General features: G+C 37.9%; 1 protein-coding gene across 8 annotated transcripts in view; it reads left to right on the top strand.

Annotated features, from left to right (window-relative positions):
- The window catches only part of RALGPS2 (Ral GEF with PH domain and SH3 binding motif 2), a 127863-nt gene that overhangs the window by 55919 nt on the left and 55571 nt on the right, over positions 1–16373 (top strand). For all 8 annotated transcript variants that reach the window (XM_056355581.1, XM_056355582.1, XM_056355586.1 and 5 more), the window contains 3 exons: positions 3085–3174; positions 6674–6766; positions 13048–13174. In XM_056355581.1, the coding sequence (XP_056211556.1) occupies positions 3085–3174; positions 6674–6766; positions 13048–13174 (310 nt within the window). The remainder of the gene's footprint in view (positions 1–3084; positions 3175–6673; positions 6767–13047; positions 13175–16373) is intronic.

Here is a 16373-nt window from a genome sequence, read left to right as displayed (position 1 = left end):
AACTCTGAACTTAGAAGCACCTATATAACAAAAATAGTATTTCAGAAAAGGCAAACATGGGATAATTTAAAAAGCTTAAAGTGTGATTCAAGAAAAGATATGTTCAAAAGTTAAGCATGTTTTTTGACCTTAATAGGTAAGAATATAAATACACAAATAGATGTTAAGGGTTAAATGCTGTCTTGGACTGGTATCAAAGCCATTGATGCCTAAAGGCTGTGGGGTCATATGATTAATATTGGCAGGAGAGTGTGAGAAGTAGTAACATTTAAATGCAGTGAGAGAGGATTTGAAGCAAAATAACCACAAAATATGTGTGGAACAAATATGTGTGACTTACATGAAGAATGAGTCTGGTTAAAATAAGAAAGTGGCCTATTGAAACAAACGGGTTTATTTAAATTGTTTAATTTTCAATATTTGGAATGCATTAGATTATGGTGCTGTCTAAAGATACCAGTGGATAGATGAGACTGGGCAAAACCCAATGTCAATGCCAGTAAAAACGCATCAAAGAGGAGTGGAGGATGGAGTGGAAATGATTAAATGTGTTTAATTCTTCATCTTCTGCTGACTCTTGTCACAGAAGAAACTGGATGGCCCTCAACTTTGAAGAAAGTTTTGCATTTTGTTCTGGTTTGTTTTTCCTGCAAGAACTTGGAAGTGTTGGAGCTGGGGCTGGTTGGGACTGGGATGGAAACCAGGCCTCCTTGAGTAAACCGGAGTACTTGTGTGGCACAGTGCTTATGACACTGTGATACTAATGAACTTTCATAGAAGTCAGGGCCAATGTAGTAAACTGTTTTTTTTACCCTTCTGAAAATGTTTGAGCATTGCTCTGTATTTTGAGTAAGCATTTCATAGTCTGGCCTGTTGCAAGCAGTCTCCCGTTACATTGATGCTCTGTCAGCTTGAGACTGAAGAGATCTGGGATTTTTAAGGCATAGTGTAGTGTGTTGTCTCAGCCTGATTCCTTACAATACGAAAATCTATGTTACAAACTTAAATTCCCCTGATCTTCCAAGGGAAAGCATCTGCTTAGAAACTCATTCATCAATCAAGGGAAAAGTTGGTTTTCTCAAACTGTAACTACAGCAGAACATCAAACTGAGATTTAACTTTTTTGACAATATTTTGAAGTACCGTGAAATACTTCAGTATTTAGTACTCACTTATTTTGTAGTAATGCTGTTTGCACAGCACTGTTTTTTGTATTTGTCAAAGTAATAGTTTCTCTGCAGGTACTTTGCTTTAAAAAAAAAACAGAAAAGAAAGAAGAAAGAAAAAAGAAAGGAAAAAGAAAGCTGAGCTTCTTGGCTAATTCTTTGCTGGCTAATACAGCCTTAGACAAACAAACCAAAGGAAAGCAGTTGTTATGCAAGACGTTCATGGGTTTTGAAATGTTTTTTATAATTCTTCCATTTTCTAGTTCTAAAGAGCTGTTGTATTTTGACATCCCAGTTCTCATCAGATCACTGTAACTTCACTGAAAATGTAATAATTTTGGAGGTGTGGATATTCTTGTGCTATTCTGTATAAAGAGCTCTAATACTGTACAAAGTGAAAGAGGATAAACAGGATATTTCATTTTTTAAATTACAATTTTAGGCAGGAACCTGGATATGTACACAGTGTTAGTTTACAAGTAGTTTAGCATCACTCTTAAAAATCAAAGCAGCATGACTGGTTGAAAGATGTTTATGTATGTTTATGTTTCTTCATAACACTGTTTTTCAGTAGTTTTGTAAATACCTGTCATGCTGTATCTTGCTGATCATTCATTTCTTCCTGAATTCTAGTCAATCCATGAATAAAAGCTGCAGTAATTGTTACCATTTGCTGATTTTTTGCTACTGTTTTATTATATTTATGTATTTTCTATCATTCTTCTTTGTGCTGAAGTGTATGAGGACAGTATGCGTGGGGGGAGCAGAGGAGAGAAAAGATTAGAATTTAGATGTGTTAACAAATAATTTTCAAAGTATAATTTTTATGAGGCATTTGTGGAACTATGAAATGCAGCAACCATTCTTCATACCGCTCTGAATATAGCACTGATTTTTATACAGCATTGAAGTTAGTCCTATAAAACTTAACAAATGAGTGTGGTAGCATGCTGTATATTAAGAGGTAATTGACTTAGCCAGCAATAAGAGTACAAACTATAAACTTCAGGTTGTAGCAGAGACATCCTACTTTATGTTCCAGTTCTGTTCGGGTGATAGCGCTTTATCTTTTTTTTTTTTAAAGTGGTGTTGAGAATTTGGAAATATCGGTGAACTGTAGTTGAAGCTGTTCAAAGCTGCGCTATTCAACTCTCAGATGAGTTGAAGATGTGGAAAAGCAAACACAAAGGATATAATTCAGTTTTAGTGTTTATATTCCTTCATTTTGTACACGCTCTTAATAAAATTTCTTCATGATTGTATTTTCTCGAGAGAGCACTGTTTGAAGTTTGAGAGTTTGGCCATTTCCTTTGTGTCTGAGATCTCACCCTCAGTCTTTTAGCCTGAAAATGAGTCTGTTTGCATAGATTGTAGATAACTGAGGGTTTTTTGACATGTGCTGGTGGCAGAAGGATTTTCCTTATTAGAAAAACAGATCCCAATGGCTCTCTGCACAGCTAACTGATGTGACAGATTTTATAAAGACAAGTTCTAGCCACCCACACACTGAGAAAAGCAGGCATCAGAACATGTGCTTTCCAGCAAAATACTGGAGTGCATGGCTACCAGTTCTGACATTGGGAAGGTGGAGAGAGAGTGACAAGATAAAAGGTTCAGTTCTAAATATAAGTTGGGTTTATTAATTTGATTTAAGCACTTGCTTGACCATGTGATAGTAGAAGGTATCTTGGATAAGAATGAGCAGGCTACCAGAACAAAAACACTTTGAAGAAAGCTTTTTATTAGTATTTGGGTTGCATTGGTTGGGATTTTGTAGTATAAGCATTTGCATCTTCTAGTATGTATTCAACTTAGATGGAATTGAATGCTGTGTGACTTCTAATGTATTACTCATGAGATAATATTAAAAATAAAACGTCAAAGTTCTATTTTTAAAAGGTATTTTTTTTCTTTTTAGGTAAGCTTCTGGGTTGTTAGAGAGATTCTACATGCACAGACTTTAAAAATAAGAGCTGAGGTTTTGAGCCACTATATTAAAACTGCAAAGGTAAGAATTTGGATTTTGGGGTGGGTGGGTTGTGGGATTCACAGTGATGAAAGTTCTTATACTTAAGTTGGTCAGTTCAAAAATACACATGGGTAAATATTTATCTGATACCTGATTTAGCTGTGGTTGTATCTGTTTACATGAATAGCTGTTTGGCTTCTGCATGTAACAAAGTTGTCAGAAATAGTGACAGACCAAAATCCTGAAATGGAAGCCTTTGTTTAAAAAAAAAAAAGCTTAACTAAGGAAATGCAAAGATGCCTTACTTTAAATGTTATTTATTAGATAATGTAGTTTACCGGATGTGTTTTCTAATGTTGGTTAAACCAAAAAAACCCGCTGTGCGTAGAATCTGTTCAAACGGCATCAGTCAGAACAGGAATTGTTTGTTTGCTTTTACTGTTGAAAGGAAAGGGTCTGTTATCTCTTATTCCAATTGTGACATCAATAATATCAACTTAATAAATACTGTTCCAAAAATATACCTGACTTCAGAAAAGAGTTTAGAGCTCTCATCCTGTGATATCTTTTTTAAAGCCTTAGGGTTGACATTTGTCAGTCAAGATTTGCTGACCCTTTTCTTTACGTGTAGATGAACCAGAGTCCTGGCCCTTCAAATACCATGAAACTTCTTCAATGTGGTGTGAAGAGAGGGATGTTTTTCAAGTTTTTGCTGTCAGATGGCAGCTGGCTATTACTACCCCTAAATTCTGTGACCACTTCAGGTTACCTGCAAAAAAAAATAATTTTGTCAATTACCTTGGTATTTGCAGATGCATTCTTTGCCCTGATAGGCACATTTCTAATGAAGTAGTGGTTTACTTCTATGGGATTTGACTACTGATTTTGGGCTAAGCAAGCTAGTTCTGTAAAATTCCACAGTTTTTGCTCAATAATCATGCTGTGGTCATAAACTGTTTAAGATCTCTTTTAAATATCCTTTGATATTGATTCTGTGATTCTATGATACCTGGTGAGTTAATGTATCTTCATCTCATGTATTTTTTAAAAATCAGTTCTTCTTTTTTTGTTTGAAACACAAACATACAAAAATATGCCTCATTATCCGTGTTCCTCCACAGAAGGGGGGAGGTTCACCTGTGTGGTCATAGTGCAGGACTGACCCTGGAAGTAAGTGGGGTCAGGTTTGGTTAGTACTTGGATGGAACTTGCCAGCACTGGGTGTTGTAGGCTCTGCCTTGGGCACAGCACTCTGAACGTGCCTGATTTCATCAGTGGACTGCAGACAGTAGTGTCTGCTGAAATGCTTCTGGTTTTGAGACAGTTATGTTGTCTAATAATTAGTTGAGCTTTGCTTACCGTGAGTTATAAAAATCACAATTACAAAAAGCAAGAAACTATAGATGGCGTGTTTCTTATATCTGTTCATTCACTTTCTGTATCTGTTATCTTGGATTTGCTTACGTATGGCTACTAACATGAAGTTACTGCACTGAGTCCCATTTGAAGGATTTTCTGTTTACATCAAAACTATTAAGAAAGCAGCTTGGTGCCAGAGGTCACAGTAATTATCCTTTCTTCAGAGAAGGTTTAAATTCACAGTGAATACAGTGAATTCTTTGTGCTGACAACTCTATTGTATAGCTAGCAGTCCTTTAATGACATCTCATATTATATTGCTTTATGCATGAACTAATTTGATTTAGGGGTTGCATTCCCCTGAAGTTCCCAGACTATCCTGATTGGTTATGACTTCTGTTTCAATGCTGGCAGCAGCTAGGAAAGCCCTTTTTTAATTTTTAATCAGCTACACTATCCTTTGCAACAGGGAACTTCATTACCTTGTTTGGGGATGTGTGTCTGGGGCAAAAAGGGTTATTGTGTAAGTGGAGGGAGCAACACCAGCAGTACTATTTGGAAGAGTAGTAGGACTATGGTATGAGACAAATAGCCACCTGCACACCTCACCCCACAAAATACTGGCTGTCCTTACACACAGTTACCAAAGAATCCTCCCAAAAGAGGATTAGGAGAGGGAAATGCTCCTTTAGTAGGTGTGGACAGACTCGTGTTTGTCACTAGACATCCTGGAATCATTAGGGATTTGTGCACCCAGACTGAGGTTGCTACTAGGGTGACCTGACAGTAAGCAATCAGCATTAAATGTGACATTTCTGAGTAATACCTATGAGGACTTTGGTCCTCATGTTCTGTAAAATACCGATAGTTTTCTGCCAGTGCGTTAGGTGGAGAGAGGATAATTTGCCCTGCTGCAAAATGATTAGCCAGAAAGCCATCCTTGCAGTGTTGCTTTTAGCCTTCTGAATATAAGGTATCCTCTGATAACCAACATTTATTCAGAATCAAGCTAGTCTAGCTTTTTTTGTCCTGTAATCCCACAAAAGGCCTCCTAATCAAGGGAATTTGGGTAAGCTGAGTTTTCAGGAAGAAAAAAAAGACTTCCACCATTTCTTGAATAGCAAGGGTTCTTTCTATTATATAATTTCTAGCTGAAATCCTAACCTACCTTGGTGCATTTTCCAAATGGGTTATCCAGTATTTGCAATACTGTGATAGAGTATCCGTTTCTCTTTATCAAAGTCTTTTTGTTGGTGGTAAAACCTCAGTTTGTGCTCACTCCACCAAAAATCCCCAAATGTAGTTCATTCACTCAGATCTCTGGGTGCTCATAGCTATCGGAATAATTGATATTGCAGAAGGGCTTAAGAAACAGCATTTTCTTTTGGACCATTTTTAAGCTTTTGTGATAGTAGTACTTAATTAATTAGCTAAGGCAGATTGGTGGTTTTGGAGAAAGAGGAAAAGGAAAAATGGGGGAAGGGAAATTCCAAGAAATGCACATACACTCAGTGTTTTGTAGAGAGTTTTAAAGAAAATTCTTTTACCCTGGTATTTTCTGTGTTCAGCGTTGATTTCATTGTTCCTTTCCACTGGCTAGTTTTAGTTTGTTGTACCCCCAAAATTGTCTTTCAGTCAGAAAAATACTTCAGGTACATGACTTTTGAAATATACCTGCTTGATTTCATCCTGCAACAATATTTTTTGGGTGCTTTGGTGCAGCCTTGGTAGCTGCTAAATCTGTGGTACCAAATGAATTTACAGTATTAAGTACTGCCACGATTACATCATTCACAACTGGGTTATCCTTTTTGGCATGTTACATTTTAAAATTCTCTTGAATGCTATGAAAGGAATTTGTTGGGTTTGAATGTTAGAAAATTTCTGCAACTCCTGATATACGTCCCAAGATGTATGCCTATATAGATTTTTTTTAAAAAAAATTTAAGGCTTCTGTGGACTATGAAACAGTTAGTATAGTCTAATCCAAAACTGTGCAGATGCAGTAATGAAAAATTAGGAGGCCACATAAAAGTGGTGTGGGTGCACAGCAGTTCACTGTAATGAACTCCAGAACATGCCAGATTTCTTCGTTTTTAGGTTGTTACTTATTCTGTATTCATAATTGACTGCATTTGGACGTTGTTTATTCTTATTGTATATACTTTTTTGTCCTCAGAAACTGTACGAACTGAATAATCTGCATGCTCTTATGGCAGTTGTGTCAGGCCTACAGAGTGCTCCAATTTTCAGGCTGACTAAAACGTGGGCGGTAAGTGAACGGCAGGACAATGGAGGGGTTTGAATGTGTTCTTAGGGAAACGCAACATTCTGTAGCTTGTTTTCAAAGATGAAATAATTATTACAGATACTTTTAATCATCTTGTACTGTATATATAATAGTGCCTCTTAAGTCTATGGTTTCCTGTTGAATTTTTTTTTCATTCTGGCATAGAAATATTTTCCTTTGAAAAACAGTTCCCTGCAGATTCTGCTAAATGCAGAGGCTTCTAATTTGGCCAGAAGCTATTTTGTATTTAGTTACTGGAAAATTATGAATGCCAAAGTGGGTCATACTTTAATAGTTTAGGGGTTGAAACTGTTGGAATTTTTTTTGCTGTGGAGAGCAGATGTCCAGAAACTCTTGATTCAGTTTCCTTAAAGAGATTTGTAGTTTCTCTGACTGACAACTAAATCTGGCAATTTTCCTTAAGAGTTTTCAGAATTGTTCTCATAGTTGGAACAACTGCATTACACAGTATATTTGTAGGTCTGCTTTTGTAGAGTTACAAAATGACGTTCTTTGGAAACATTTTTATTTGACAACTGTCTTTTGACTGTAATTAGTATTATTTTTGTGTAGTTGTGTCCTTGATCAGAAGACATTTTGCTCATTGTTACCTCAGAGCTGAGAAAACACCGTGCTTGATTCAGCCATACATTGTGTAGTTACCCAGCTGTATAAACAGATGAACTGTGATGTTTTCAAGTGTGATAGAAATAATCAGGTGACTGAAATTCTCCTGTGTGAGGGATCCATATAAATAGGTCATTGAAAAGAGCTAAAAATTTTCACTGAAGACATGTCAACACATCCTTGCATGTTACAAAAAGTGTTTGTCTGATAACTGAAGGATAATGCTGTTCAGTTGATAAACATTCCCAAAATTAAATGTAATTCACTCTTGCTGAGATACTCTTCTAGAATTCTGGGTGCATTTTGGAAGGGCACAATGAAGTAATTTCAATTTGGTTTTTCAAAAATACAAATATTATCTCCAAGAAAATCTTAATGAAGTTAACACTTCAAAATGATCTCAAGGAGAACTTCGGTTTCTCTGGTTTTGTCATGTCAATGAATTGATGCCTCAACAGTTTTAGATAACTGTGCCAATTGATTTGTGTGTGTGTATGACTCGAAACAAATGTCAGCTATAACCATATTAGTAACTGGCATGATCATGCCATTCAGAACTGGCAGTCCCCAGTTTCTTTTCGTTCTTGGTCAACCAGAGGTCCTAGTTTGAACTTAGGAGGATTATTCGTGTGCTGTTGACATACGTATCGGTTTTTAAAGTTTGCCTCTCTTCCAGCCTCTGAAATGTCCCGTAGCTTTTCCCACGTTTCTGCAGTTGTTTAATTTCTCATATAATCCCAAGCAAGTTTATGCTTTTCATCATCTTATGTAAGCCTTTGCAAATTCAAGTTGTGGGTAGCTCCTAGCCATGTGCGTTGCAAACTGATTTAGTTGTCTTTTTCTTGGAAGTTTAGCTTATAAATTCTTGGAGTAATTCTAAGCCTTTGGCTTTCTGTATATTAAAAGCAAGAAAAGACTTATGAAGAGGCACACCAAGCCATTATTTGAGTCACCAAGTCATTTAAGTTATGCAGTAACCTGCCAAAACCTTCAGTAAGGAAGGATTTCTTCTCCGTTTCTGAGATAGTGTGTAGCAACCCGCAATCAACTCAACTTAGAAATTCAGGAAAATAGCTGCAAGTATATTCTCTCCCTAACAACAACAACAACAAAAGTCAGCTTATATGGTTGAAATCTAGAGTTGAAAAGAACCATTAAATATTTGCTTGGTAATCTAATGTTCCTAAAAAAGATGAAATTCATGTCTTCTGACGGTATGTCTGAATATGTCTGAAATTTGTCTCGCTTATTGCCTGCACGCCCTCTGAACTCTGGAGAATAATAAATGCTTCTAATGCATGATTTGCCCCGTTCAAAACTTGAAAAGAATTATGAACCTTTCCAAGGAAGTTAATAGAATAGAATGCTCTGCTTCTCTCAATTGAGTGTAAAGGAGGTCTAGAAGACCAGCAAGCACCTGGGCAATATAAGCAAATAATCATTAGACATCTGAAGTTAGGTGAGTGAATCCTGCCCCACTCTGCTAGCATCCCAAAACCTCATCTCTCCTTTCTTGTATTCCAGAAGGGTTGTCTTCAGTGCTGGCACACTATAATTACAAAGTGAAGAGCAGCCTGGAAGCAGAGTCCTTCCCTGCTACTGTAAACAATCATCAGCCTTATCTTTTATTGTCTCTGCATATGTACATCTCTTTACTGTTCTTTGCATCCCTTGAGCCTAAGAGACAGAGGAAGAAAAAATATTCAGAAAAAGTAGCAGCTCTAAAACTGAAGAAATAACAGCTGGGTCCTTACTTGCCCTCACAGAAACACTTTTAATGTTACTGACTTCTCTGTACTTTTCCATATTAATGCAGGAAGTGGAGGCATGGTGTAAATTGTGCATTGAGCACAAGGGGAAGTCAAACAGCATCAACTTGTTTAGACGTTGTTATTCAAAAATCCTGAAATGGTGTATCAGACTTGCACAAGATTGTGCAGATCAGCATGTTTTGAGGAAAATACAATTAATCTCATCAAGTCTGAGTTTATGCCATTAATTATATCTGTTAGTCTTGTCTTACCTTCCAGTCTACGAAACTATAAAAGTCTTCCAGGGACCAAATGGTGGCAGAGTATTTTAGAATATTATTAAAGGGAAGCTAATCTAGTCTGATTAAACTGGAACCATCTTTGAGGAGATAAACTTCAAAAGATAAATGTCGTGTTCTGGTGGTTGGAAAGAAGTCATGCCTGTCTACTGTTTCCTTGTCCTGGAATTGGCAGATGTCTGCAGTTTTAATGAACATTAGATGCTGCTCATCCAAATATTGGAACCAAAGCTAAAGTCAATTAATTGCTGGAAATGTCAGAGATCAATTTGTCTTGGGGAACAATTGTCTTTTGAAAAGTTGCTTTCTTCTGAAAGCCGGTGTTTAGTTTGGTGGTGTGTTAGCTATCCTAATGAAGACTAGATTATAAAAAATATAAGTAAAAAGAATGCTTATTTCAATAGTACATTTACAATAGAGACACTTCTGTCATGTTCACATAGGTTGATCTTTAACTGAAGGAGAAAAGGGAATATGCACAAAATTTTAGCAATATGGCCCTTGTAATTTTTGCATTATTGCATGTCTTATAGGGGGATAATTGTGACTGGGACAGAAGACACTGAGTCTTCTGCCAGAATGCTCAGTGGGAACATCTTACACCCTTCTTTAAATTGTGACTCTGAATTGAAATGAAGCCTTTAAGGTGGTTTTGCAGCAGTAGTTAATCTAGGGGGTTTTTTTTAAGTAACTTACTTGCCTAATCTTGCAAGGAGAGTGTAGTTGCTGTTAGTTTCACCAAAGGAAGAGGTGTGGGGGAGCAGGAATGGGCAATGAAGACTGTTCGTGACTTTTAACTTTTGTATTCAAAGTGGATATTCCTGTAATATTAAGAGTCAGTAAAATTGCTAGAGCAATATGTACAACCTGTAATGAAGTCCATAATACCTGCTGTCAGGAAAAATGGATGACATCCTTATTCTTTTCCAGACCTTCAAGTACATGGATATGTGTATATCTGAATTCATTGTTTTTTAAAGTTGTAGTTGAAAGGTATTTGTCAGATTCTAATGGTGGTTTTTTGCTCTTTGGAAAATTATTGAGATAGCTCTCAAATCAAGAATAAGAGCATACTTTGCAATTTGGGTTTTTGTGAAGCTGAATTAGTATAAAATTTCTCAGTATATCTGATGGAGAAATGTTAGCTTACGTCATGCTTTAAATCCCAGCCATGGGACAGTATGAAGAGTAGGAAAGGCCTTGACTGTGCGAGCGCTGCTCAGCAGTAACGGAAGCATCTCTGCATCTTTAACAGTTCTCAGCACAAATCCAAAACATAGCCTTGTACTACCTACTAGGAAGATAATTAACCTGCCCATTCTCCACCCCTTATTTCATACCATTTGCGTCATGCTCAGGTCCCACACTATTCAATACATCCTTATTAACCATCACCCACCTTCCCGTCCTTTGATACAATACATAAATATCGTTCCCCTAGTCTTAGTCTCCCCTAGTTTTACAGGGACCATACCTGTAAAATGTCTGTCAAATGTCCACAGAATGTTGGTGTAGTCCATGACTTTGGACATCTGTTATGGTGGTCACTTGGGACAGGAGAGGGTGGTGTGTTGTGTGGAGTTACTGGACACCAAAGCCAGCTCAGGTCAGGTCACTGCTGCACTCGCACTGCTTCTTGTAAGGCTCATCCTCCACTGGTTCACGTGGTTTCTGCTGTAGTAATTTCTGTAACCTGCAATTCAATTCCCAGGTTACAACAATTTAATTTCTATTACATTACAACAATTATTTCCATTACAGTCTCCACCCCAGTCCCTTTTAGACCAGACTATAGTGTTTAACCTTGCAGTGAACTCCTCCCCTTGCTCCAGTGCCAGCTTGAACTTACCCACAGACTGCAGTCCCTTAGGGGGGTGTACCTGCACCAGGTGGAACCTTATGTATGAGCCACAGTCTGTTCAGAAGTAAACCTACTCCAACATGGCCTTACCCATGGCTGCAGTCCCTCCAGGCCTGTACCTGCTCTGTCGTGGGCTTTTCTGTGGCCACATGCTTCGAGGTGCTCCAGCGTGACCTCATGCACAGCCACTGATGCTTCAGGGTGTATCTGCTGCAACACGGACCTATCCCCAGCCACAGATCCTTCAAGGTGTACCTTCTGCAGCATGGTCTTATCCTTGGGCCACAATCCCTTCGGAGGTATACGTGCTGCAGCACAGACATAACTACAGACGCAGATGCTTTGGCTTGTCCTGCTGCTGTGTAGACTTGTCCACAGGTCACAGTCCTTCCCCCTGGAGTTCCAGCCCGTCCAGTGCAGCAGCACAGCCTCAGCAGTGATGCCCTGGCCCTCTGCCAGCCCAGGCACATTGCCATTGCTGTTATTAAAATGTTCCCAGGCAGAGCAGAGTAAGATGATAAGTGGTACAGAAAGCAGCAAAAGTGAAAAAACAGCTACTAATGAGCACTGGACTCTAATTTACAATAAGACAAGGAAACCCCACGGCAAGCGCAGGAGCCTGCCAATTAATAGCTACACAGCAATAACAGCTATAAATGGATCTAGCACATTCCAGTCAAATCTGTCATTGTCTCAAACCTTTTGAGCACCATGTTGGGTGCCAAGAAAGGGCTGTTGTGGTTTAAACCCAGCTGGCAACTCGGCACCACACAGCTGCTCGCTCACTCCCCCCACCAGTGGGATGGGGAGAGGACTGGAAGGGTAGAAGTGAGAAAACTTGTGGGTTGAGATAAAGACAGTTTAACAGGTAAAGTGAAAGTCACGTGCACAGGCAAAGCAAACCAGGAATTCATTCACAACTGCCCACGGGCAGGCAGGTTCAGCCATCCCCAGGACAGAAGGGATCCATCACGTGTCATGGTGACTTGGGAAGACAAACACCTTCACTCCGAATGTCCCCCCTTCCTCCTCCTTCCCCCAGGTCTATATGCTGAGCACGATGTCATATGGTATGGAGTATCCATTTGGCAGTGGGGGTCAGCTGTCCCAGCTGTGTCCCATCCCAGCTTCTTGTGCCCCCCACCCCAAGCCTGCTCGCTGGTGGGGTGGTGTGAGAGGCAGAAAAGACCTTGGCTCTGTGTAAGGGCTGCTCAGGTGTGATGAAGACATCCCTGTGTTACAACACTGTTGTCAGCACAAATTCAAAATGTGCCTATACTGGCTGTCGTGAAGAAAGTTAACTCTATCCCAGTTACAACCAGCACACTTACCGATAATCAAGAGTGAACAAATTACTGGTTTGAAATACGTAGATTGGACGGCACCTGAAATTGTGATGTGTGTTAGCTAAATTAGTCTTTTGATAACTTTTATTATTTCAGAAGAATCCTCCAGAAAACTGGAGTTTTACCTGGTGAATTTTTTAAAAGGATCGTTTAAATTTACCAGCCAAAATAGCTACTTTTCTTTGTAAACTCTCCAAGTACTTGTTGTTAAGGAGTAAATGCTGTAATTTTGAAGCAGTTCTATTTAAAAACCAAACCAATAACAACAATGGGGGTGTGTGTGCGGGTGGAAATCTGTGCTTATAAGGGTAAGAAAGAAATCATAATGATCAAACTTAAGCTCATCTAGTTTTGCCTTTTTTTTTTTCCTCCCTCCTAGTTATTGAGTCGAAAGGATAAAGCCACCTTTGAAAAGCTGGAGTATGTTATGAGTAAAGAAGATAATTACAAAAGGCTTAGAGACTATATCAGCAGCTTGAAAATGACTCCTTGTATTCCCTATTTAGGTAAGTTGAAGTATTTCTAGCATGAAACACTAATGACAAATATACTTCTCCAGTGATTACACAAAGTAAACACCATCTTTTAAGCCTTCATGAAACTATTTCAGTACTTCAGTAATGAATCTGTAACATCTAGTTGATTCTGGATACTCTGTATATAGCAACAAATAACTTCACTAGCTTCAGAAAAAAATGCTTATTAAACCTCACAAACATTTCAGGTTTTACATACAGTATCGGTTTTCTAGGAAATTACTTTCCCATATGTTGTATAGATGCACTGATTGACTTCTGGGGAAGTACTTAAATTGTTATGCCTGCTAGCACTCTCAGAGCTAAATACTTGACTGTTACAGTAACGATGGCTTTTCATTTATGAGAAGCTATATATAAATCACCAACATCTGAGACAAACATATATAGTAGGGTTTGGAACATGCTAAAATCTAGAGATATTGCTGCATTTAATTATATTAAGGTGACAAGAAAAACTAGGTTGTTGTGACACTCAGCTTTGTGGAGTAATTATGAATAAATGGTATTTCCATGTATCTGAAAACTAGATAAATGTGTTTAATATGTATCGGTTTTGTTGCCAAGCTAGTGTAGTGTGATTTAATGTCTTTAGTTTGTTTAAAGTAATTGGTATGTTTTGGTTTTTTTGATGTAGCTTTTCTCTATTATCGTAAGATGTTAGTAGTCACATAAAATTAAGGAAATGTTTAGAAGTTTTTCCCTTTTCCAGAAAAAATAGTTGATACATTTGTAGATACAAGTTGCTCTTACACTTAAATTCAAGATGACCTCTTGTGGTCAGTAAGGCTTATTAAGTTATAATTTTTTTTTGTTCCTGAAGTTTGATACTTCCTTTATTCAGCTGAGCTATTAACTTTTTCAAGATTACTAACTTAACAGTTATCTTTATGCTGTGATCTGTGTGTCCATCACAATATTACTTCAGCAGTTGCTTCATAGCTCGATATGAGCAGCAATGCTATCATTGATGTTAGAATCTAGGATGGTGCCTCTAAAATCCATATATTCAGGTTTTGCAAAACTGGATGGATTTTAGATGCTTCACACTTAAATAGAAAAAAATACTTCACTGTGGAGAACCAATAATAATTTTAATGACAAGTAGTCTTATAAAGATCCTTCTTCTGTCTTCATTTTTTACTTCCCTCTTACATCCCTCCCAGAAATATCCATCAGTTCCAACATGATCTTAACAGCTGTTGATTTCCTGTATTTTTAAGTATTCAGATGGTAATTCTTTGTGCCTAGAATGGGAGAATCAAAGTGTGTTTTGTCTGAAGTTCAGGTGTGAAAATTGCTGGTGTGGCATACTGCCACATGCTACCCTGTTTGTTGCTGTTAAAACTAGGCCTGAATTAAAAGAGGCAAAAAAAGGAGGCAAGCATAATGTAATGTGATTAAACATGTCATTCTGCAGCTATCCCATCATGTGTATACATGTATATAGTATATACACGCTCTATGTGGGTCTGAAATGTGGGTTTTAGTTTTCAGATGCTTTTTACCTATCTGCTAAGGTTTTTGAAACATAAAGGCAGGCTTGAAATATTTTCTGGCTGGTTATAAAAGTTCTAAGCTAACCTGGTGACAGATTTTTATTTTTTTTTAAGATGTCAGTGGTTCTCTGACCCTTGCAGTTAAGGTCTTCTGACACTTACTGCTGTACAGAGAAATCTGTATGCTTTGGTGTATTTGTCTGACCCTTTAAAAATACTGCCTTTCTACCTGCAAATGCATAGTTAAAAAAAAAAGGTGAAATGTTGGAAAAGAATGTTTTAAGTCTTGTTTAGTTACAGATGTTTTCCATAGTACATTAGCAACTTCTTGTCTAACTTTTGCATCTGAATAAGCTTTGGACTTGACTTGATAGTTCGTTGAAGTGAAATGTATGTTTCTTTTCTACTTAGAAAGAAAGAAATGTTCTTTGCTGTAACCCTCTGTAGTTAAAGAATATGTTGTGACCTGGTTTCATACGGTACCAATTCTTACTGACATAAAGTACGTTCTCAAGCCTTTTTAATTCTCCAAAGGAACAGCAAATGCCCACTAGTGCATCCCCTCCGAAATTAATTTTGTAAGGTTTAAGTAAGTGGCAAAAAGAACAGAAGTGTCATGAAACTATAGTTGTGATAAATCTGGATCTATCTTGGAAGATTGGCTGTTGAGTTCAGTTTTTCTCATTTGATCAAAGCTTTAATTGCCATTAAGACCTGAGTAGATTTGCCAGAGTATTATTTCTATAATTTCCTTCCCAAGGCATTTTTACTAATATAAGGGTCATATGGAACAGAAGTAACTTAAGTTGCTTGTTTTACTTACTGTTTTAAGCTTACAAACTATAGGTTTTAATTCCTGAAAGGATCTTTTTCTGTTGTTAATTCTGGTATACAGTTGTATATGGGGGAAGTGCTGCTCCTGGTTTAAAATGTGTAGAAAAGTCTGCCTAAAAGTCTGCAGTTAAAAATTGTGATCATGTGATGTGCTGGGGAGGGGGATTAATCGTAAGGTCAGTTTCCTCTTCGAGTAAAAGAAGGGGTGGGGTGGGGTGAGGCTTTCTCACTCTTGGTGCAGAGATCCTGCAGTTGCCATGCTCCCCTAAAATGCTCTTCAGAAGAGTGCAGAGAATCGAATGTGCCACACAGTTCCGTTTGCCATTGCAAGTCTCCTCCGGAGAAACATTGGCACTGGTCATGAGAGACCCTGTTTGGAAGGTCATAGGGAAAGTGAGCATACAGAGGAGTTTCAGCTGCAGTTTCAAGGATGAACGTTCTACCCTTTAGAGGTTACTAGGTTTACCCTTATACAACCAAATATCCAGTGTGTGTAGTTTTTTTCATGACCATCTTAGCATTATAAGGTAAAGCTGAAATGCTTTTTTTTGGTGTAGTCTTTGGAATGAGAATGGAGCCACAGAAATACAGATTGATTTCTTATTACCACAGCTCATTTACTGTGTGCAAAGTAAAGATGTCCTTCCACATTTTTTTGTGTGTGTATAAAAACCTTTTTCAGTTTCTTGCAACGATAAGTGTGATGTGATCCAGAGTTCTAGAAATGCAAGTGAGAGCAGCGCATTATCAATGTGGATGCACTAACTTAAATGTGAGTGCTCAGAGCCATGCAACACCAATAAAAATGTTCAGCATTAGGCCCTTATTACGTCACG

The sequence above is a fragment of the Falco biarmicus genome, chromosome 11 (assembly GCF_023638135.1).
Source record: "Falco biarmicus isolate bFalBia1 chromosome 11, bFalBia1.pri, whole genome shotgun sequence".
Lineage (NCBI taxonomy): Eukaryota > Metazoa > Chordata > Aves > Falconiformes > Falconidae > Falco > Falco biarmicus.
This window is presented reverse-complemented; position numbering and strand designations above follow the sequence as displayed.